The 22,629-nt window shown below is 30.4% G+C and overlaps 5 protein-coding genes across 5 annotated transcripts in view; all 5 read left to right on the top strand.

Annotated features, from left to right (window-relative positions):
- The window catches only part of LOTGIDRAFT_103741 (hypothetical protein), a gene marked incomplete at both ends in the record, with an annotated part of 49,655 nt that extends 43,651 nt beyond the window's left edge, over positions 1–6,004 (top strand). The window contains 3 exons of the mRNA XM_009053346.1: positions 720–794; positions 5,381–5,487; positions 5,824–6,004. Of these exons, the coding sequence (XP_009051594.1) occupies positions 720–794; positions 5,381–5,487; positions 5,824–6,004 (363 nt within the window). The remainder of the gene's footprint in view (positions 1–719; positions 795–5,380; positions 5,488–5,823) is intronic.
- Positions 6,005–8,592: 2,588 nt separating this feature from the next.
- LOTGIDRAFT_59992 (hypothetical protein) lies at positions 8,593–8,817 on the top strand (the record flags this gene model as incomplete). The annotated part of the gene is made up of 1 exon (XM_009053085.1): positions 8,593–8,817. A coding segment is annotated over one exon (225 nt), but the record flags the coding sequence as incomplete, so codon positions are not given.
- Positions 8,818–9,742: 925 nt separating this feature from the next.
- LOTGIDRAFT_104363 (hypothetical protein) lies at positions 9,743–10,066 on the top strand (the record flags this gene model as incomplete). Its single annotated transcript, XM_009053345.1, has 1 exon — positions 9,743–10,066. A coding segment is annotated over one exon (324 nt), but the record flags the coding sequence as incomplete, so codon positions are not given.
- A 5,971-nt stretch (positions 10,067–16,037) lies between these two features.
- LOTGIDRAFT_103823 (hypothetical protein) lies at positions 16,038–16,409 on the top strand (the record flags this gene model as incomplete). Its single annotated transcript, XM_009053344.1, has 1 exon — positions 16,038–16,409. One exon carries the CDS (start codon positions 16,038–16,040, stop codon positions 16,407–16,409), a length of 372 nt encoding a protein of 123 aa, XP_009051592.1.
- Positions 16,410–17,658: 1,249 nt separating this feature from the next.
- Positions 17,659–20,374, top strand: LOTGIDRAFT_208887 (hypothetical protein; the record flags this gene model as incomplete). The annotated part of the gene is made up of 6 exons (XM_009053343.1): positions 17,659–17,754; positions 18,134–18,250; positions 18,491–18,580; positions 18,990–19,046; positions 19,304–19,449; positions 19,694–20,374. The coding sequence occupies 6 exons, from the start codon at positions 17,659–17,661 to the stop codon at positions 19,749–19,751; spliced, it is 564 nt and encodes a 187-aa protein (XP_009051591.1). The 3' UTR covers positions 19,752–20,374.
- Between the last annotated feature and the right edge of the window lie 2,255 nt (positions 20,375–22,629).

The raw sequence follows: 22,629 nt of genomic DNA, 5'->3' as shown, positions 1-22,629 counted from the left end.
ACTATAATTTCACTGTTGCCATGGAAACTAATGTCTGACACACCTAGAGTCAGTATCAATTCTAGTCATTAGAGGCGAGTTGATTTTTGATTGATTGAAATATCGAGTGATTGATCTGCATGGAATTGATCGAGCTCATAGATCTTCCTGCGACAATACTTGTAATAAATTCTGTCATTGTACATTAGTTCCTCAAAGTTATGATCTTGTAGCACGCTACAGAAAGAAGGTATTGTGAATGGAATTAAGCTTTTAATGGCAAACACAATCATTTTGTAGGATTAAAGAGAATGGTTGGAATATATTGATCAGGAAATCGGTGTTTGCTCGTGTAATTATTTTCATCAAATCATGTAGTTATTGATAATTACAGTTTAACATTTACAATGAACTTCCGAAACACGATAATTCATCATGTTCTCAAGTGATTTACATGATATTAGTTGTGGATATTAATTTAAACAGTAATTTCACATATTTACATTCAGTAGCAATAGTCAATTTGGCTAGCCATTTTCGATGACTGAGATTTCCTTTGTCTCTTTGATCTGGGTTTAACATTCAGAGCTAGCCATTTTTGGTTTTGCCAATCAAGCTGAACAAAGCTTAAAAATATTGCACTGCAGTTGTTTTTTTTTGGTTCAGATTACGCCTATTGGCTAGAGAATAATTAAATATTTGAATGTATAATTTCTAAATGATATGTGTGTATATTTTAGATTGCTCAGCTTGTTGAAGATGTACAGAGATTACAAGCATCTTTAACTAAATTGAGAGAGTCTACAGCTTCTCAGGTATGTATTATAAAACTAGTCCATTATTTATCAGTGATATTAACCAGGAGTTACACTTGTCTTATAGATATACCAAAAGGGGTGCTGAGTCGTATAAGGTGTTAGTATAATTTTTGCCTTGGTGGAGGAAGTGTTATTGCAAAGACTATAGAATTTGTTCATCAAAAGGATAAAAAAAAAGGTCCAAATTTACACAAGTTTACTTTAGTTGACAAATATTATTACATATTGCTGAATGGCATGCTTTATGATAACGTTAATTGGTCAGTTTCAAATGTTGCATAATACCATATGCCTTGAATAACAAGCCAAACATGCATTACTATCCGAGTTATGCATTTGAACACCATATTTGGCTTGGAGATGAACTAGAAAATCTTGATATAAACAAAAATTGAAAGTTTTGTAGCTTTATATGGCAGACTTCTCACTAGACAAGGAAAAATACAGTTAATTATTCTGATGTAATTTATGAATTTTTAAATAAAAACTAGTCATCTTATCTTCAAAATGAAGAAATTATGAATCAAGTCAAATATTTATCAAAAGACAAAAGAAAGACTTGAAAATAATGTCAAGAGTTGAATACAAACCACAAATAGACAATAGGTAATAGTTACATAGATAATATATAACAGATCTCTCTCATATTATTAGAAAAGTCGAAGAAAAGATTTGAATTCTTTACACCAAACAATAGACAGTCTTCAGTATAAACAAATACTTTCCTTTGAACTAGCATTTTTATTTTCTATTATTATTACATGTTTAGATTTGAAACGCGAGCATGTATATCATAATAGAAAAAGTTTATGACTAATTTTATAGATAGCAATGAATGAAATTCGCTTAGAATACGATTGTATATCGGGTTAAACGAACATAAAAAATAAACACACACCTGCCAAGAAATTGGTGAAAAATACCCAAAATAGACTTTATAATTTCAAACAAAAAATTGAAAAGTTCATTATTATGGTTTATCCAATACGAATTCTAGAAATTTTCTTATGACGTAAAGACAGAAAAAAAAACAGGTAAAATATGAAATATTTCCTACTGTCATTTTGGGTCTTAAAGATAGCGATGTTTTTTTATATTTCATACAATTTTCACCAATATTTTTAGCTTATATGACAATTTGCACATTGGATTTATTGCAATTAGATGTGTTAAAGGTACATTTGTGCCATTTTTCGGGGGTGATTTGAGTCTTAAATACATGTAAATAGTCTTCAGAAGAAATGTATGAAAATCACATAATTCCTTCAAAAATATCTCAAACTAGGAGTTTCTTTTCTTATTTCTATAGATGTCTTTTCTCTATATTATGGCATTGTCTTAAGAAAAGACGGCTCAAATTTCGATGGCAGGCTGTGAACACTGTTACTCATTGGCTTATCTAAAAAAAAATTCTGTTTCTGAGAATAAGGTGTGTTTGGTAAAAAGTAAAAGGCACATCTGTCTTAAGTGTATTTCAATAGTTTTCTTGGTAATTACTTTAAATGATTCAGAAATTTGCAGGACTTAAACTTTACATCAAATCAATCATAAATGCCATAGGGTTTGATGCTAATTTAAAAAAAAGGACAAAAATGGAAATAGAAATAAAAAGGTGAATAATCCTTCATTTGAAAATCAATTTAAAAGAGGTTGAAAAATTTCATGTGATATGAAAAAAGAAGAGATGTGTAGGCTCATATTAATTGACTGTTTACATTAGAGAAAATAGTCAATGAAATCTATAGTATTACTGTACAGCTTATTAACAATTAGCCATAACTTATAATTAACGTACATCGGAAATATTCCCTGATTCTAAAACAAACATAAAACCTTTCATATTATTATAAAGGCATGTATAGATTTTCATTAATTATACTTTTTACACAAAATAAATAGCAATTGATTTTCTTTGGAATCGATTTTCGTCTGAAAAAAAATCCAAACCTTGAAGATGTTTTTCAAACATTAAGTAAGAGATAAATGCTACAATAATTAACGCGAGTAATTACATATTAGTAATTCAGCTTTGTTATGGTAACAGTGAAGGTATGCATCAGCATTTCAAACATTTTTTACAAATTTACATTAAGTATTTATCAGGAAAATTTAAAACAAACAGACAAGTTCCCTGGAAATTGACTAACTTACACAGCAACCCAACAATGAGAATTTTTAAAATTTAGAAACAAGAGTTCATGTTTAAGTGCAACATGTTTTAGTGCTGTATTACATAAAACATACAGTTTATTGAGATTTTGACATATTGAAACAGAAGGTGCTGTTGTCATAGATTATGCCATGAAAAATATGATAAGCTGTCATTATGTGAATATTAAGACTACGGCTGCAACCAATACCACGCAATAAATCAGCCTAAATAACTCTGACATAATTTTACGGGCAAGATTTAGGATGGTTAGGGCAAAATGCCATAGCTACTTCAGAATGGTACAAGAGAGCTCATAATTACAAGTTAGATGGTTTTTTTGCTATGCAATTCAGTGCCATAAGTTGGAATCCACCAAGAGTCAAATTTCTATCAATAAATTTTTTTTTTGGTTTCTTTACTTTTGTGATCTATAGTTAAAACTAATAAAGTAAAGAGAAGTTCATTGTTTGTTCTCTTTTTGTGTAGTGAGTTCAGTTATGACTTGACAATTGCCTAAATGACAATCCCAGGTCTTAACTGGTACACAACCAAAATTCTACAATAAAAGTTGCTTGGAGAAATGTTGGCATTTCACACCAACCTTTTTAAGAGGGTAGATAGGTGCAGTCTAGATATTGATAGGCATCACTTCAACTTTCAACATCAGATGGCAAACATTTAGAAGAAATTAAGTTCATCTGTCAAATTGATAGGTTTTATTCTGGTCTTATCAGTTAAATTTATTCTTACTCTCTTTTACCCCATCTTCATATTAGATAAGTTCAACAATAATTAGAGATATAGAAATAGACTGTTTCTATGATACTTTGTTCTGAATCTTTTATATTCTACAAATATAGTTAGTTTTACTAAAGCTTCAATAGTACATATTTCCTTGTTAATTTGATCTAGATAGCATGATAGGGTAGGATAATGTTATCTTCCCAAGTTAAAGGACAGGTTATAGTTTTATTAATAGTGCAAGATATTTGTTAATATCATAAAGTATGCTGTTCTAGGTTTATTTTGCCCAGTTACATTACAGGATGTAAGTTTATATCACCAAGTTATAAAGTACATAATATAAGTTTATATAACCAGGGCAGAATATAAGTTTATATCACCAATTTTGAGTACATGATATAGGTTTATATCCCTAATTTATAGTACAAGATGTAGGTATATATCACGAAGTTACATACAGGATATATGTTTATATCACCAAGTTATAGCATAGGTTTATATCAACAAGCTATAGTATATAGGTTTATGTCAACAAGCTATAGTATATAGGTTTATGTCACCAATTTTTAGTACAAGATATTGGTTTATGTCACCAAGTTATAGCATGGGTTTATATAAACAAGTTATAGTACAGGATATAGATTTATTTAAACAAGTTATAGTACAAGATATAAGTTTATAACAACAAGTTATAGAACAGGCTAAAAGTTTATAACAACAAGTTATACTTCAGGATATAAGTTTATATCAACAAGTTATAGTACAGGATATAAGTTTATAACAACAAGTTATAGTACAGGATATAAGTTTATATCAACAAGTTATAGTACAGGATATAAGTTTATATCAAGAAGTTATAGTACAGGATATAAGTTTATATCAACTAGTTATGGTACAGGATATAAGTTTATAACAACAAGTTATAGTACAGGATATAAGTTTATATCAACAAGTTATAGTACAGGATATAAGTTTATATCAACTAGTTATGGTACAGGATATAAATTTATAACAACAAGTTATTCTACTGGATACAAGTTATAGTACAGGATATAAGTTTATAACAAGTTATAGTACAGGATATAAATTTATAGCAACAAGTTATAGTACAGGATATAAGTTTATATCAACAAGTTATGCTACAGGATATAGGTTTATGTCAACCAGTTAGAGGACACATGTAGATAGGTTAATATCACCCATATAGGGGACAGGACATAGGTTTATATCACCGAGTTATATAGCACAGGATATAGGTTTATATACAGCAGATTGGGCTAATAGAAACATTTATTATTCTATAAGATCAATAAAGGCGTTAATTATTGGAAATATTGCTGGAAGTTGTGGTAATAATTGAATTTTCTATTGATTTTTACCATCTCGTCATTGAATTATTGAATAATGAAAGATCTGCTATTGTTTTAAATTGATTATTTGGTATCCAAAGCCACCTAAAATGGATTGATTTTGCTCAAATTTATTGATATTTGTTCAATAATTGATAAATTTTTGCTTCACTTTACTGATTATGTAAAACACCTTTTTTATGAAGAAGTATATAGAGGCATGAAGTACATTTTTTTCTAAATGTGTATAATACTACTTGGTTAATTCTGTTTCAAAATATTAGATATAGATATTTAAGAATATAGCTTCTTTTAAAAGTTTGAAATTGTATTTTCAGATTGCTGCTCTGGAAGAAGAGTTGTCTTTAAAGAGTAAGGCTGTTCATGTTTTGGAAGAAAAACTGAAATCTCAGGAAGATTATGAAGAGGTCAAACGAGAACTCAAGTAAGTAATATCTCATTACTTTATTTGTGAGTTGAAAAATCCAGTTACATAGTGACATCAGGTCTTATGATACCCAAAGCCAGATTTGAAGGAAATAAAGATATTAAAACAGCTGTTCAACTAATTTAGGCTTTTTCTATTGCCTGTACCATTGACACAATTTAATTTTAAATACTGTTACAGTTAAAATTTCTAGCCAGCTGTGTTACACATAATAAGGGTGGGTAATATATTTGGACATTGTTTAATTCAGTATAAACTTTTCCATAAAAGGAAAAGCATCCTTCTTTGTCTTCTGCATGTGCGAAAAAATATGACTATTTTTGTATCTTTCAGGGTTTTGAAATCTCTTGAGTTTAACAATGAAGTTAAAGAAGAAGGAAGGGGCAAGTCTCTAGAAATTCTTCTTCTTGAGAAAAACAAAGCTCTACAATCTGAGAATACTACTCTTAAAGTAAACAGCACAGAATCCACAGGTAGGTGGTTTGGCGTTTGGTTTGAGTGTTTTTTTTTTTAAACTTATTTTGTGGGAATTTTATGATGGTTTGTCAGTTCATCTTGTGTACAAAACTGAATTGCACTTGATTGAGAACTCACTCAGAAAGTATGACATAGTTTTGTTCTCAAGATGAATATGTGTTCAGTCTCCACCAAAGAACCCCATATATCTGTGTTTACCTTTTAAACTTTGAAACAATTTCACAGAAAGGTTTAATTCAAAAACATCTAAAATTGATTAATTTTTAATGCTTTCTAATATCTTATGCCACTTTAACCCTGGTTCTTTGGTGATGGAGGTGATTTTGGTTTACATGGAAATGTATTTTCTGTTTGTAAGAAAGGTGTTTGATGCCCATGATATAGTTCCTCAAAATTACCCACTTGAAACTTTTTTCATTCTTTGAATAAGTCTATATTGTCATTTGTGAGTTTCTTCTTGTGAAATTGTACACTTTCTGTAGTACTTGAAGCCACTATAGTTATTCTGAACCATTGTGGTTTTAAGATAAATGATTAAAGGTAACAGAATATAGGTGAAAAACCAGTGTTTTAAAGTATAATATCAATATTATATAAATATATATATATATTTTATGCATCTATCTTTTGAATTTTAATTCTGCATGCTAAGCTCTAGCTAACCCAGCTCATTCAAGCTACAATCATGTGCATTTTACGCCTTTCTTGCAGGAACCACATCAGAATCTCCATCACCAAGTCATTCGGATAAAGAGGACATAGCCTCACCACCACACATCGAAGATACTGTACAATCAACCAATACATTAAGTTCCAAACCTTCGACACCATCGTCCAATGGATTTCCAGGGGACACGCCTCCGTTCAATCATCTTCCATTTCCGCCAGATCCACGATTTAATTTCTTCCCATTTCCTGGATCACCAATTCATCCGAGTTTTCTGCCTGTGAACATGATTAAAACTGAGCCTTTAACAAGCTCTGGTGCTTTAGACACAGCCTATGTGGCCAAAACTGTGAGAGAAATATTAAGTGTACATAATATTGGCCAAAGACTCTTTGCGAAAAATGTGTTAGGATTATCTCAAGGAACTGTTAGTGAACTTTTATCAAAGCCAAAGTCTTGGGATAAATTAACAGAAAAAGGTCGTGAATCGTATCGAAAAATGCACGCTTGGGCTGTGGATGACAGGAATGTGATAGCTTTAAAAGCTATATCTCCAAAGAGAGGTAAGAAAACATTTATTTCTGGTTTTTAATTTACTATCTCATGGTATACAATTTGTGGTCAAAGGGAAGTAACTCTGATGAAGTATGACAAGCATAGTTATCAATAAACAGAAACAGGCATTTCTACTTTATAATTTCTGATTGATATAACATTTCAAATATAGTACAAAAGAGAACTTGTTAATTATATAGAATCATAAACAAATCTTATTGAATCCTTGTTAGACATTTAGAGGTATCACAGCACATAACAGATTGTTTCTTAAAATCTTGTTTAATGAACTCATTCAATAGTTTTAAATTCCATCTTGTATTTTTATTTGGTATAGGATCTCAGCCATTAGTGTCTTCTGTACAAAAAGAAGATTCTGCCACTGAAGAACGAATAGCACATATTTTAAATGAAGCTCATCAGGCTATGCATATTAAGAAGTCAATTGAGCAGGTAGCTAGTTTTCTTATTGAAATGTATCATGTGTTTTTGCATGGGTAACAACAATTTTATGATGGTTATGTAACAAACCAAAGGTATTTGAACTCAGAAAGACTTTTTTTTCCAAAATATTTATGAATTTGTTTTTTAAATGTGAATGATTTAAAGTAGAACACTTCTTGACTTTATTTGTAATATTTTTGACATTTTTGTAAAAAAAAAATTTTTTTTTGTTTTAGCAACAAGTAGCTAATGCAGTAGTTTCTAGTATCTATCAACAAGAATTATCTAGAATGGTTGGTGGTCATCCTGGACATCTGAGTTCCCCACCAACATCTGTGTCCAGTGTACCATCAAAAGTTCACTCGACAACCACCAAGATGTCCACTGGAGACAAATTGTCTCGTCATTCAATCAGCTCTCAGGACAGTGAAGCATCTGCTGAAGAAATGGTGACAAGAATTTATCGTCAAGAGTTGGAGAAATTGGCTAAAGCTGCTGAAAGTGCTGGTAACTTGGCAGCTTGCTCAATGTATCAACATGAATTAGCTCGTCTGGCACATTCTTTCGGTCACCCACCGAGACATTTTTTAAATGGGAGTTCAGATAATCTGAACCAACAAGATAATGGTATGGAATGGAATGTTAAGTCTGAGCCACCAGATAGTACTTGTGATGATATGTGTAACAATAATGGACCAATAGATCTTAGTAAACACAGTTCATCACCTCCTTCACCAAATACAGATGCCAACGACTCACGTCATTCTGGAAGTGCCTTTAATCTTGTCCGACCTCGTGTCAATGGACATGATGCATCTGATAATCCCAGACATCCTTACTCCGCTGAATCTTTATCACCTTTACAAAGGATGCAAAATATTGCCAATTCTCTGACCTCACGACCTCAACTGGGTATGCCACCTTCGAAACCGCTGCGATCTGTTCTGCCTCCTATTACTCAAGAAGAATTTGATAACTACGCCAATGTAAATACTGATGACTTAGTGAAAAAAGTCAAAGATACACTTAGTCAGTATTCAATCAGCCAAAGGCTTTTCGGAGAAACAGTTTTGGGGTTATCACAGGGAAGTGTTAGTGATCTCCTGGCGAGACCCAAACCTTGGCACATGTTAACACAGAAAGGAAGAGAACCCTTCATTAGAATGCAGTTATTTCTGGAAGATGCTGAAGCTATTCCTAAGCTAGTAGCCTCGCAATATAGAATACCTCCAGATAAGTTGATCAGAGGACAAAGTCGAGAAGAAACACAACCAGGTATGTACTACAATGCTTGTTCTTTTCTATTTTAATTGGTAAGTACTAACTAGTAGGTGTGAAAACAATCTTCACACTGCCAGGAGTTGTAGTTCTTAAGAACCATTCTGCTAATGGCTTGTAAAGATGTATGTTATGCTAAGGTTATATAAAAACGGCTGCTACACAACACAACCTTTTGGCAGCAGTACACATTTTGTCCAAATATTTTAGCTATAGACGCTTTTACATGGCATTGCAAAATAGCACAATTTTGGGACAAGGTATAGCACTGTATTTTTTTGTTTGTTTTTTTATTCTATTTTTGCAATGATTCCTTCCATCTCCACAGACAAATTTGCACTGACTCTATTTTTATCGTAGAAACTCATCTTTTGTAATTCCCAGCACTAGAAATGTTTCACCTTTATTTAGTATCAATTAAATGTAGATAAGAAATCCTTTTAGATTTGGTTGGTAGTAATGATAAAACAAAATCTGTTGTTACAATTATACCATATTCTTACACATTTTCTCCCAAAAGTATTATTTACTTCTAAATTTAAAGTTTTGGGAAATCTGATTAAAGATTTAAAATGTGTATAAGAGATAAGAAATGTAAGAGGAACTAAAAGCAGACGTAACAACAGGTTTTGTGTTAATGTGTTTTTTTTCCCCTTTGCTCTCTCTGTCTAGCTCTTTTTCCCTATTTTATTTTCTGTAGAACCTCCTTCAAGTGAAAAGTCGTCTTCTAAACCTTTACTACCGGTGCCTGCACTTCCCCCAGCTGTACCTCTGCCCACTGAGGTTCTTGTGCACGAACAACAACAGCGAAATTGGGGGTCAGCAACATTTCCCTCTTCAATGTTGGAAGTGATTGCTATGACCTCAGAGATAGACACTCTTGATCTTACCAGTCGAGTCAAAGATGTTCTCCAATTTCACAATCTTGGTCAGAAATTATTTGGTGAAGCCGTTCTTGGGCTGTCACAAGGTTCTGTTAGTGAACTTCTTTCGAAACCAAAACCTTGGCACATGTTAAGCATCAAAGGGAGGGAACCCTTCATTAAAATGCATCTGTGGTTGAGTGATCCTCAGAACATTGACCGATTAAAACATTACCAAAGTCAAATTAAAGGTAGGTGTGACTCATCACAATGCAAGTGGTGCCTGTCCTAATACGCCTGCTAACATCTAGGCATGTCGTTGTTAACCTCCATTATGCCAACAACCAAAAATAACAAGTATTTATTTATCAGATGGGGGTTAAGGTATAAATATTGGATATCAAACCTAATTATTATTCAAATCATGGTGGATGAAAAATAATATTTATAATTTTTATATGGGTTCAACATGGTATTGGTTTTGTTAGTGTCAAATTGAAACACTCATGTATATTATTTTTGATTGAATATTTATGAACCTTTCTGAATCGTGGTCAAAAAGGGGGGCATGTCTATAAAGAATCTGCTTTTCATGCTTAAGTTAAATATATTATATTTCTGTTATAAATAACCTTTGTTTCATGTTATATTTAAGGCTTGGCTATAACAACGCATGATTCTAAGGGGGATAACTATCAAAGACAATGCTGATCAACATGACATATCCCCAAATTCCTCCAAATATTTTACACAGTTCTGATGCCAGAATTAACCAAAAGGCTTAGAAGACATTACTAATTGTTTATAGTTCAATAACAAACTTTCTAACCCTACTTTAACAAATAGGATATACTAGAAAATTATTGTTAGAGGTATTCATCTTTAAACAGAATTTAGAAATGGATTTTTAACATTGGACTGGGTAGAACAAATCAACGTGTTATCAACAGAATTGAAAATTACATATTTGAAAAACCATATCATATTTTATATTCTCATTTCTCTCTCTTCTTTTCTATGCTTTTGCACAGCTTTGCACGGCTTTGGTATATATATATATTACTATATTGGTGGATGGAATTAATTGTTTTTTTAGTTATATTACTTATTACTGTATTGTATATATATATGTATTACATATTGAGTTGAATTCATGTGGGTTCATTAAGGGAATGTATCAAGCCCTAGCCAAATAGTTTTTAGTTTATTGGTCCTTTTGGAAAACTTTTCCCACCTTTTTAGAGTGTTCACATGCATACGAATTGTGTATTCAAGTCATGTAAATGGATTTTGCCTATAGCAAATATTTATTCTTCTCATTCTTTTGTCTTTACAGCTCACCGCCGACGAAAAAGCAGCCTAGATGATCGATATTTCGAATCTCCATCACAGCCAAAAAGACCCAGGGTATTTTTTAGTGAAGATCAAAAAGATGTGTTAAGGTTGGCTTACACACAAGATCCATACCCGAACCAAAGCACGATCGAAGCACTAGCTGCTGATTTAGGTGTTGGTGTTAAAACTGTTATCAATTGGTTTCATAATCACAGAATGAGAGCAAAACAACAACATCACCAAGGTGTTAATAATCCTGTGTCAAATGGCAACTCTGATACAGGTACAGGTAAATCAGAGCCTCATGATGAGAGCTCTAATCAGAGTGAGTCGTCAAATGTATCCGCTGATACTATGGCTCGTAATCATTTGACTGGAAATTTTCCCAGTCGCAAAGAAACGCAACAATGGATGTTCCCACAGTTTGAACCTGTCCAACATGGCAGGCATAAAAATTCATCAGGTGAAGAAGATGATGATGATGGTTTATCTGATGCAGATGATGTCAATATGAATTCATATAACAATGATGATGTTTATTCTGATGGTGATGCTGATGATGAGGTGGATGGTGATAGACCCAAAATGGCGCCTTCAAGTGAATCAAAGTTAAATCCAGCTCCACTGAGTGCTGGTGTTAACAAACGTAAGCGTTCTAACCCCCAGAGGGTATATGAGGGAACTCAATTAGACCGAACTCAATTACGAGTCCTCAAAGGTAATGGTGCTATTACACAAGAAACAAATGACGCTGATAATGTGAACGAAGACAATAAAGATAGTGAAAGTGACACTGAACGTCTTTGTGAACGTGTGAAAAAAATGGAAAAGCTTGAAGTTGAAGATCGAGAAGACACTGACAAACAAGATGGTGTAGATCGAGGTGCAAAAATTAACAAACTTGAAAAAAACATCGAAAATAATGATTCCAGTGAAGATTGGGAATTCTAAAAACTGTTACCTCATGGTAGCCTAGATGAATCTTTAACAAATATCAAGTGAAATTTTAATGCTTTTTTTTTACCAAATATCGTAATTTTGGTGGAAATAAATATCTATTTTTGTATTTTTCACAATTTCAAACTATTTTTATCTTTTTACTATTTGATGTTTATGAATGTTTATTCTTCACATGTTACATATTTCAAGTGCTTTAGTCAAATTTTAATACATTCAGTGCTCCTTTCTGATGTAATTTTTTATTCAATTCACTCATATTTTAATCACATTTCCCGTATTTTTAAAAAGTTTTGCCATTTTTGGACGCTTGAAAATTGTCATTTGTCAAAGCATTTCGTTGCACAGCTCTTATTTCAAACATCATTCACATAATTGCCAAAATCTTATTATTAGTGCCATGATTACGAACTTTGAATTTGTTAAATCCTTTGTTGTTAGAAAAAAAATAATTCAATAAGCATAATACATAGAAATAGATATTACAAAGACTTGATTTTCAGCGATATTTTGTTAAGAATAGAATTTAGAATTGTCATATTTGAGTTATTATTTTGTTATTTGTTTAAAAAGAGTTTTTTCAAATGTTGTGAAACACTGCCTCATCATTTTGATCTATGCACATTTTGTCCTCGAGACTTACATATAAATATACACTGAATATTGGATAGAAAAAATTTGGAAAAACTTTAAAGAACACTTTTGAATTTCTATTACACATGAATAAATGAATGGGATACTACTAACCCAAGAGTGTAGAAGGCGCCAAATTAGTTGAATTTAGTACAGATTTAAACAGAATCAATTTTTTCTGTCCATATTCATATTATCTTCCAAATGTTCAATATGCACTACTAGTCATTTAGGGTAGACGAAAATCAAAGCTCAAATTGATATTGTATTGTTTAATGTCATTACACTGTGTTTTATTAATCAGTGTTTTTGTTAAAAAATAAATTTTTAAGTTCTGTTTGCCGCTATGTTTAATATATGTGCAATAAATTGATTGGATCAAAATATAAAATAGGCAGTATAGTCTGGAGAATTACAAATTTTGAAATGATATTAATATAATTTTTCCAATAGCGCAATATTTTAGCGTGCAATACTAGCAATTTTCTCGATGGTGTTCAAATTTCAGACTTGAAATTCTTTATCAATTATGTTTTATTATTATTAGATTTTATTCTTAGTTTGCGATAGAATATGCATAAATAGAATTATTTAGTCTATCAAGAATTTAAATGGACTTGACAGAAAAATTTAGTTAACAATCCCAAAGAAATAAGTAACATTGTCCATTTTGATTATGTTTATATGAATGATCAAAACATAATTATGTTATCTAATACAAACTATGTTATTATTATCTAGCTTTAACTTTGTATATCTTTTATGTTATTAAGTTTATGTTAAAACTTAGTGAAGATTAGTGCTTATCTATGTTATTCTTTTCTCTATGCCAAAGACATCAATTTTGATTGTTCACTTGTTGCTTTTCTCTCATTTTACGCAAAAATTTCAATGTATGTTAAAGAATTTGAAATTTTTATCAAGATCTCAAAATTCACCAACAAAAGCTTTATATTCCAAATCTCAATTTCAGCCAATGTTGATTTTTATATTTTCATTTCATTTATTATTAAAAATCATTGTTATAATCTCAAATCATTATTGTACCATTTTCAGATCTGAAACTTTGCAAATTGGATTAGATTAAGTAAGATGTATATTCTACATCATGTTTAGGCTTTCCATAGTGGCTTTAAATTCAGATTATAATTATTAAAAGATGAATGTTTAAACAGTAATGGACAATTTTGAAATCTTCCTATCTTGCCTTATCTTTATATTGATATTGTTATAAATATATTTTTCTTGTTTATAGTTTTTCTTGTATAGATTGGAAATAAGTGGATGGAAAACACCTTGATGCAAATTAATTTATGGAAAGGGATATTTTAAACAGAAAGAAAAATAGGCAGAATATGAATGAAATGAACCAAATAATTTTAAGTGGAATGATAGTTGAAGTCTCAGCCAAACTCATCACAAGCTGGAGTTTTTCTAGAAAGGGGTTTGCATCAAGGTTGTTGTTTTCCTGCCTTCTTATTTAAATATTCTACATATATATTTTAACACAGAGCTTAATGTGTACCAAATCCTATAACTACCAAAGATATTTTTCCTTATAATAAATGTCATAATCATTATTATTATTATTACTGATCAAATAATTATTTGTCTATTATCTATTTCTTCGTTATCTTTTTTGTAATTAACATTAATTAAAAATGTAGTCTTATTTTAGTTAATACTTATTATCCATGTATTATTTGTTATTTAGAAAACTCATTAATGGATTATATAGTGTATTCAAGTGTATATAAAGTTGCATGCTCTCAAGTAATGATAATTTTTTTTATACCTTAATCATGTATAGAAGCGCATCAAATTTCTGAATTTTTCTTATAAACAGTTGAAAATTTAGTGCATGTATGTGTTTTTTTTTTGTAAAATGTTATTTTGATATCAAACTCTAAGAGTTAGGAACCACATTTAATGGCATGCGTAGGATTGTTATAAGTTGTTCGTAGTGTTTTTATTATTATTTGATTATGCATAAAAAAAGAATTCTATGCCTTTACAATTATTGATTTATTATGGCATAAGGGGTAACTCTAGTGACTCTCTGTACATTCTTACCCATTATAATCTTATATTCATTATATAAGAAATTAGGATAATCTCTTTGAAACTGATATGTTCCGACATTAGATAAATGAATCTTGAAAAGGTATATCCTTAATATATCAAACCAGTTTGTGAATAAATCTGTGAAGATTTGTATTAATAATGTAAATGCGGCTTATTAATATTCTAAATACTTACTGGTATATTAATGGGTATATTAATAATAAATGCAACTTACTTTTCTCAAGATAACTTACTTTAAAATCAAACTGTATTATCAGTGTAACAAGTATTTCCTATTGAGTTCGATATGCTTAAATTTGACAACAAATTATATAGCATACAATTGACCAGATTCTCAAATTTTATTCATGAAAATACCTCTTCTTGAATTGTATGGTATTATTGATAAAAAGTAAACTTAAATATATTGAATTATTTTGAATTTTTACCAACAACTTACAGAATTGAAATAATAGATTATGAAAAATTATGAAATGTCAACTAATTTTAGAAATTAGAAATCATATTTGTTCAGTTTTAGAAACTCTAGGTATAATTAGTATTTGATTAAGTTTAATTACAAATATAACGAAATAATAGACAAATCAAAATAAAATACGTTACCTCTTGTTTTCTTACATTCTCTCAAGTTTCATTTGATTCAGATAAAATGGTATTTTGATAATGATCAGTGCAGGAAAGAGAATTTATCGAGTGGTTTAACATGATCAAATGGATCCTGTAGTGTTTATGAAAGAAAGCTATTGATTCATTTGATTCTTAATGCAAATATAACATCTGGAGATGGAAGCCATTAAATCTGAATAAAATGAAAGTTATCTATTTTCAATATTTTCTATCAACATAAATTTTCTTAATTGTTACATTATGTACCCTGTACAGCCTTTTTCTAGTCTTCAATTCACTGTTAAAAAGTGCATTTATATACTTTTTCATAGGTGCTTCAAAATTATGTTAAAAATAAACATATATGCAAGAATTTCCTTGTTTTCTTTTGTTTTCCAAATTAGAGTATCCAGCCGTTTAATCCTGTCATGGAAATTTTACCCTGACTAGAAATTATAGGCTCTCTAGAACATATTTGACCATGTTATAGAACATGTAGACACTTTCATGAAAATAATAGTGTCTTCAAAACTTGTTGAACCCTGCAATAAAAATTTAAATATCTCTTGAACACTATTTACCTCTAGGACATGTTTTACCCTTCTCTTGAAATTACAGTGTTTTCAGAACATCATGTTGCCCTTGTCATGGAAATTATAGTGCCTCAGAAACATATTGTTCCTGTCATAGAAATTATACTTCCTCAGGAACATGCTGCACCTGTCATAGAAATTATAATGCCTCAGGAACATGCTGCACCTGTCATAGAAATTATAATGCCTCAGGAACATGCTGCACCTGTCATAGAAATTATAATGCCTCAGGAACATGCTGCACCTGTCATAGAAATTATAATGCCTCAGGAACATGCTGCTCCTGTCATAGAAATTATAATGCCTCAGGAACATGCTGCTCCTGTCATAGAAATTATAATGCCTCAGGAACATGCTGCACCTGTCATAGAAAATATAATGCCTCAGGAACATGCTGCTCCTGTCATGAAAATTATAGTTCCTTAGGAATATGTTGCCCCTTTCATGAAAATTATAGTTCCTTAGGAATATGTTGTCCCTGTCATGAAGATTATAGTTCCTTAGGAATATGTTGTCCCTGTCATGAAGATTATACTTCAGTTCGATACTATTATTTTGTCCCTTTCCTTTAGACAAATTTTGCCCTTTCATAAACATAACGTTACAAAAAATGTTCTTAAGACATATTTTACGCGGTCATGGAAATTATAGTGACTCCTGAATATGTTTCACACACTTATGTAAACTATAATAACATTTTCTGTACAAAAAATGCTTTGAAAAGATATGTTGTGTAATAATTTGTATGGGTAAGGTTACCATTACGAAGGTAAGAGATTGTTGTCTTTCAGATGAAAAAATATGAAAGGAATAGTAGAATAATTGATTCTTTAATCGTGTTTTCTTGGAATTAAACAGAAAACATATAATTATATTTATTCTGACATTTATACCCCAATATGGTGGAGACTGAACATATACTATAAAATTTTGAAATCAAATGAACTAGTGATGTTTTCATTTGAATCCTTCATTGATTTTTCTCGTAGAGGTAGTGTACCCTGATCACATTGTTTTCCTTTATCAATTTTCAGAACGTTTTACTAAACTACAAGAAGCCTATCGTGAAGCTGCAACTACTCTTCAGGAACAGAAATCCCTGATCACCCAACTGGAAGAAGACTTGAGAAGTGTCAATGCTTTGTCTTCTATGTTCAGAGGAGATGCAGAGGTGAGGATAAAGCAAGTAGATTCAGTAGGATTGGCAGATGCAAATTGGATGTTTGCATGTTCAAAGAAAAAAAATAACTTCTGAGAACTATTTGTCAGTATTTCAACTAACTGCCCTTGCTGTTTGTTTTAGGGAGAACCATGTGTTAAAGAGACTGGGTCTGATGTTCTAGCCGAGGCTGTTAAAGATGTTGTCTCACCAGGTAATTGTTGTTTCATATGAGCTGATTGGTACATCGGTCATTTTGTTTTTAAAAACAAACCATCTGACTAAAATGACACCTTACTAGAATAACATCTGACAAGGAGAATGAAAGACCATCTGACTAAAATGAATGATAGACAAGAATTAATTGTTATCTGACTGGAATTGGTGGTTATCTGACAAGAAAGAATTTAACACAATATATTAACCAAATAAAGATCATTGAAGATGAATTTTGAAGGAAACAATTTCGGATTCAATATGCGAAAGTTTCTTTACTAATTATTTATTGCAGTACTGATGGATGGTAGTAACAAGAATGCTGAAAATTCAATTCTACCAATAGTTCAGAGTCAGAGAGAACGATACCGTATTAGAGCACAGGAATTAGAAGCTGTAAGTCTTTCACAGCCAGTTTAGTGGACAATCTTGTGAACTTGTTCTCACTTACCAAATTATTTGGAACAGGACAAAAAAACTGCAATTGGACATGAATGGATAATATGTTTAGAATGAATTATCCATTCTCACTGAGGTATCATTGGTGTGAATAATAAACAATATGATCTTAATCATATAAAAATAATACTTTTTGTCATGAAAGTTATGAATTTGCTTTGATTCATATGTCATGAAATTTTGCAGTGATTCTTATTACATGAAACATTATTATGATTTATAATTGATGGTTGTCTGCTATCTGTTTCTATATTATATGGGAAATGATATATATTATAACAATCTGAGCTTACAAAAAGTTATATCTTGTTTACAGCAAACCCTGAGTCAACAACAACAGGTAACTCTTCTACAGAATGAAATGGACAAGTTACGATCTGATAATGTTAAGTTGTATGAAAAGATAAGATTTCTACAAAGTTATCCAACCAAGGTATGATTTTAAGAATACCAGACCATTGTAAATTGATCATTGTCGATTTATTACTTTTCATATTGGTAGCCTACTACATGTATCTCTATGATCTTATTTATCAGTGTCTTAAACTGCTCCTGCGTATGCCCACATGTACATGTAAATGTCTTCGGCAGAACTAAAAGATTCTCTAATGTTATAGATTTATCAAGATATATGATATTGAATTGATTTAAATATAGAAAAATGTAATTGTAGACACCAGGTAGTATGGAGGACGGTACAGAACATCGTTATTCATCTCAATATGAAGAAAGATTGGATCCTTTCTCTACATTCAGCAGAAAGGTAACCTACTTATATCTTATAAAAAATATTTGGATATATAGTCAAGCCAGGATTATTTGTGCTCATATGTCAAACGGCCTAAAAAGTTAGGCTTGAGCTTTGCAACATATCACGGTAATGAATGGAAATCATAGTTTGCCAGAACAATGCGAATATTGTTACGAAGATGGACAAGATTGTAATGATAAAAAATTTGCATTGTGGCAGTGACACCTGGGGTATTTTTAAGTATATCATATAGCATTTTGCACATCTAGGCCCTATTTAAAAAAATATCATATGATAACAATTTATTTGTGAGCGTGGAATTTTACAATGAGAAATACCATACACTGCTCTGCACATCCAGGCCCCAGGCTATTGTCCCATTAAAATGCCAGTCATTTTTAATTAATGTCTTTATTTACAGGAGAAACAAAGAAGATATATGAATCTAAAACCTTATGATAAGATTACTTTAAGTATGGTATGTGTCATATATTGCAGACAAACTTTTTTGATTTTCATCATTTTACAAATTAAACAATAGGTATTTGTTATATGTGAAATGAATTGACAAATAAAGGAACATGTTGACAAGATTTCAGTTAAATGTGACAAACTAGAATAATATTAACAACTATCTTTCACTGACCTTAAGAATTGCAATTAATAGAACAATTATCTTTTGCTATTGATTTGGAAAGATTTATTATAATTTTAAGTTGTGTTTATTTTTTGTAGGGTCAGTTTATTATGGGAAATAAGGTAGCTAGAACTGTAACATTTTTCTACACCTTGTTACTTCACTCTATGGTGTTTTTAGTTCTCTATAAATTGGCTCATACTGAAGACTGTAAGAGAGATTTGGCTGTTGAATGTCATCAAAAGTAAGTAAAAATCTAGAAACATTATAGTGAGTAATGTAATTTTGTTTTCAGACAGCAAAATTTTAATAGGATATTTTCATTTAAAGGTTTTAACTTGACCAGCTTACAAAACAATCTTCTCTCTACCTTAATGAAATTGCATCTGCTGGTAAAGCCCATATTTTGACAACTGTACTCTTTAATGACATTTTTGTACAAAACTATGATTATTTTTTTCTATGATGGAATAATATTTATCATTTAGGTTTGCTGATCATATGAAGAAGGTCCATGGTGAAGCTGATGATCATTTTGGACATTAGAAGACAACACCAACACCTAGCATTTGGGAACAATTTACCTTTACTTTTATTTTGTATTGAATTGAACAGATCACACAATTGGTACTTATTTTTGCTAAGCTAAAGGTCTAGAAATATTGCGATAGAACAAAAATTATGTGCCCTGCAAAGAACTAGTAAGAAACATTTTCGATTCCAACAATTTGGAACATTTCACGAACAGAATGCAAGAATGATATATATTGTCTGCATTCAAGAAAAAATTGTAATTTGGCTTCTATATGTTAATAAGAATCTGGACTTTCCACCGTTTCTGTGTGAGCTTCATTATTTATGTTATATTACATTTCATATTATTATATTATATAAACATATATAAATATAAGTTATTTAAGAATATCATTCTGTGCATTGAAAACTTGCCACTTCTTTTCATTTTCAAATATTGGTTATCAGTTTCCTGTGTTTATACCGGTAGTAATATATTAGTATCTTTGTGCCTACATAAATAAATTAAAAACCTTTTATAAAATTATGATTTGATAGCAAAAACAAGTTCAAAATTTATATAGTTATAAAGTTATTATTGGTAAAATTATAATGTAGTTTAGTTTGTATTTGATTTTAATAAAGTGAATCTCATATGTTTGTATTTTCACCATCATACCATGAACAGTACAGTCTAGAGCAATTCATCCATGTCAGCCTCAGATCTCACAATCAGTCTGTAACATATTGTGCAGTCATCTATTTACCTTACCAGCTGATAGTCTGTAACTTTTATTAAAATCCAACTGATAGTTTACAATAATAATAATTATGAAAATTTCATTTGTTTGCATAGTTAATATTATCATCTGGTATAACAAATACTTAGACAACTATATCTCAGTAGATCTCAATAATAAAATATTAGTGCTCAATACATTAATAGTAGAGTGATATATATATATTGAAGAATAAAGAGATCAAATTATAGATTGAAATGAATACATTGTAGCTAATGAAGATGATAAACACAAGCAGTGAAGGAACAAGAAATCTTTGAACAATGGTACCAATTTGTTTCCTCTCTTGCCGAAACCACTACTGATTCCTATTTTGGGTGAAAGAATAAGCAATAAGAGATGAACATATATCATTTATTACCCCATTTTAAATTAGTACAATAATATAAAATATGAGCAAATCGTAAGAAAAAATTGTCTACCAAAATAAGCTTGTTATAATCAGAATACAAATTTGCTAATAATCTGAATTTTAGTGATAAAATAATGAAATACAAGCAGACTATTAGTGGAGGAATCAAACAATGAAAACGGGACACAGAGTTTTTTTTCAGTTGGCTGCCATTGTGCATAATATAACCAGCAAACACATAAATAATATAATGGTAACAAATTTGCCAAATATAAGAAAATTTTGGCATGTCAGACTGAGCGAAATAATACTCTTACCTTCTTAAAAATATAGACTAAGAATTATCAGAAATGGATGATTTTAAAGGAATACTACTTCTTAGGAAGGGCATAAAATTTAAAGTTTCAAACTTGGTCAATGATAGTATATATTCATCAGATGGACTTACCAAGTGCCATGACTAAAGACTCAATAATAAACAATATATCCATTAAACTTATTGAAAAAAAGCTTCTAAGCATGTTTCAAAATTACTTAGTGTTATGGATTATTGGATTATTGAGGGATTCTGTGTGTAGTTTTGACATCAGGTAAGTCCACTGATGAAGATTCATTTTAGCCAAGTTTTCAATTTTTTGGTCATCCTAAGAGGTAGTATATATATAGTATATGTAATATACTCCAATAAGAATACAATTCTATTATCTATGTATACATGTTGTACAATATCTTGGGACTTCATTGAATATAAAAATAACAGCAATAAATACATAATGGGACTCTTATCTGATATGATAATTAACAACAGATATATATTAAAAAAAACCTATCTGATAAACCATCTATACATATATCACATTATAAATATTGATTATTTAAATAAATTAAATTTAACGTTTATAATATCACACCTACTTAATATTAACAATTACATCTCTCAATTTGATCAAATTGCAGATGTTTTGTTTAATGATGCAGATGTTTTGTTTAATGGTCTATGTACACACATGTAACAACAAATTAAATGCCTTCATTAACTTCGGCTACGAGAGCCCCAAGGGATTCATTTAAAACTATGCATTGTGCTTACATAAAAATCTATTATTGTAAGAAAGATGCATAGTTTTGTATGTTAAGCAACTAACATTGTTTCAGTGCACATATTATCACAAAAAAACAGAAAAATTACTTGTTTAAACTAATTGTGGTCAAGACAAATATTGATATTTGTTATGATTGTAATTTGAACACAGACGAAACATTGTGTTTAGTACACATATCATTAAATACTACCAATACAACAATCAGGCTAGAGGAATAATAAATTTAACATCATTGGTGTAAAATGTCACAAAAATATTGGAATGGGGTAAAAGACGTATACTTCCGTTGATGTGAACATAAGTACCACAAATACCAAGATGTATATAATTAAAACTGAACTGTGTATCATCATTGTTTAGTAGTGAAAATACCCTAAAGACTGAAAACATCATACCTTAATGATGGAATAATAACATATTTTCACTGTGAAACTGTGAATAACAACATGTTTCAGGTTCTGTTTTAATATTTTAACTTTAATGAAACAAAAACTGTTTTTCAGTTATACATGTATTTTAATCTCAGATATTTGTCTTCAGATAAAATAGTGCTAAATGCATTTCATTGTAGAGTGAGATAGAAACAATTATTATTCTTACATATCTCAACACAATTTTATGCTATGTTATTTATTTATGTATATATATATTATGTA

The sequence above is a fragment of the Lottia gigantea genome (genome assembly GCF_000327385.1).
Source record: "Lottia gigantea unplaced genomic scaffold LOTGIsca_2, whole genome shotgun sequence".
Lineage (NCBI taxonomy): Eukaryota > Metazoa > Mollusca > Gastropoda > Lottiidae > Lottia > Lottia gigantea.
This window is presented reverse-complemented; position numbering and strand designations above follow the sequence as displayed.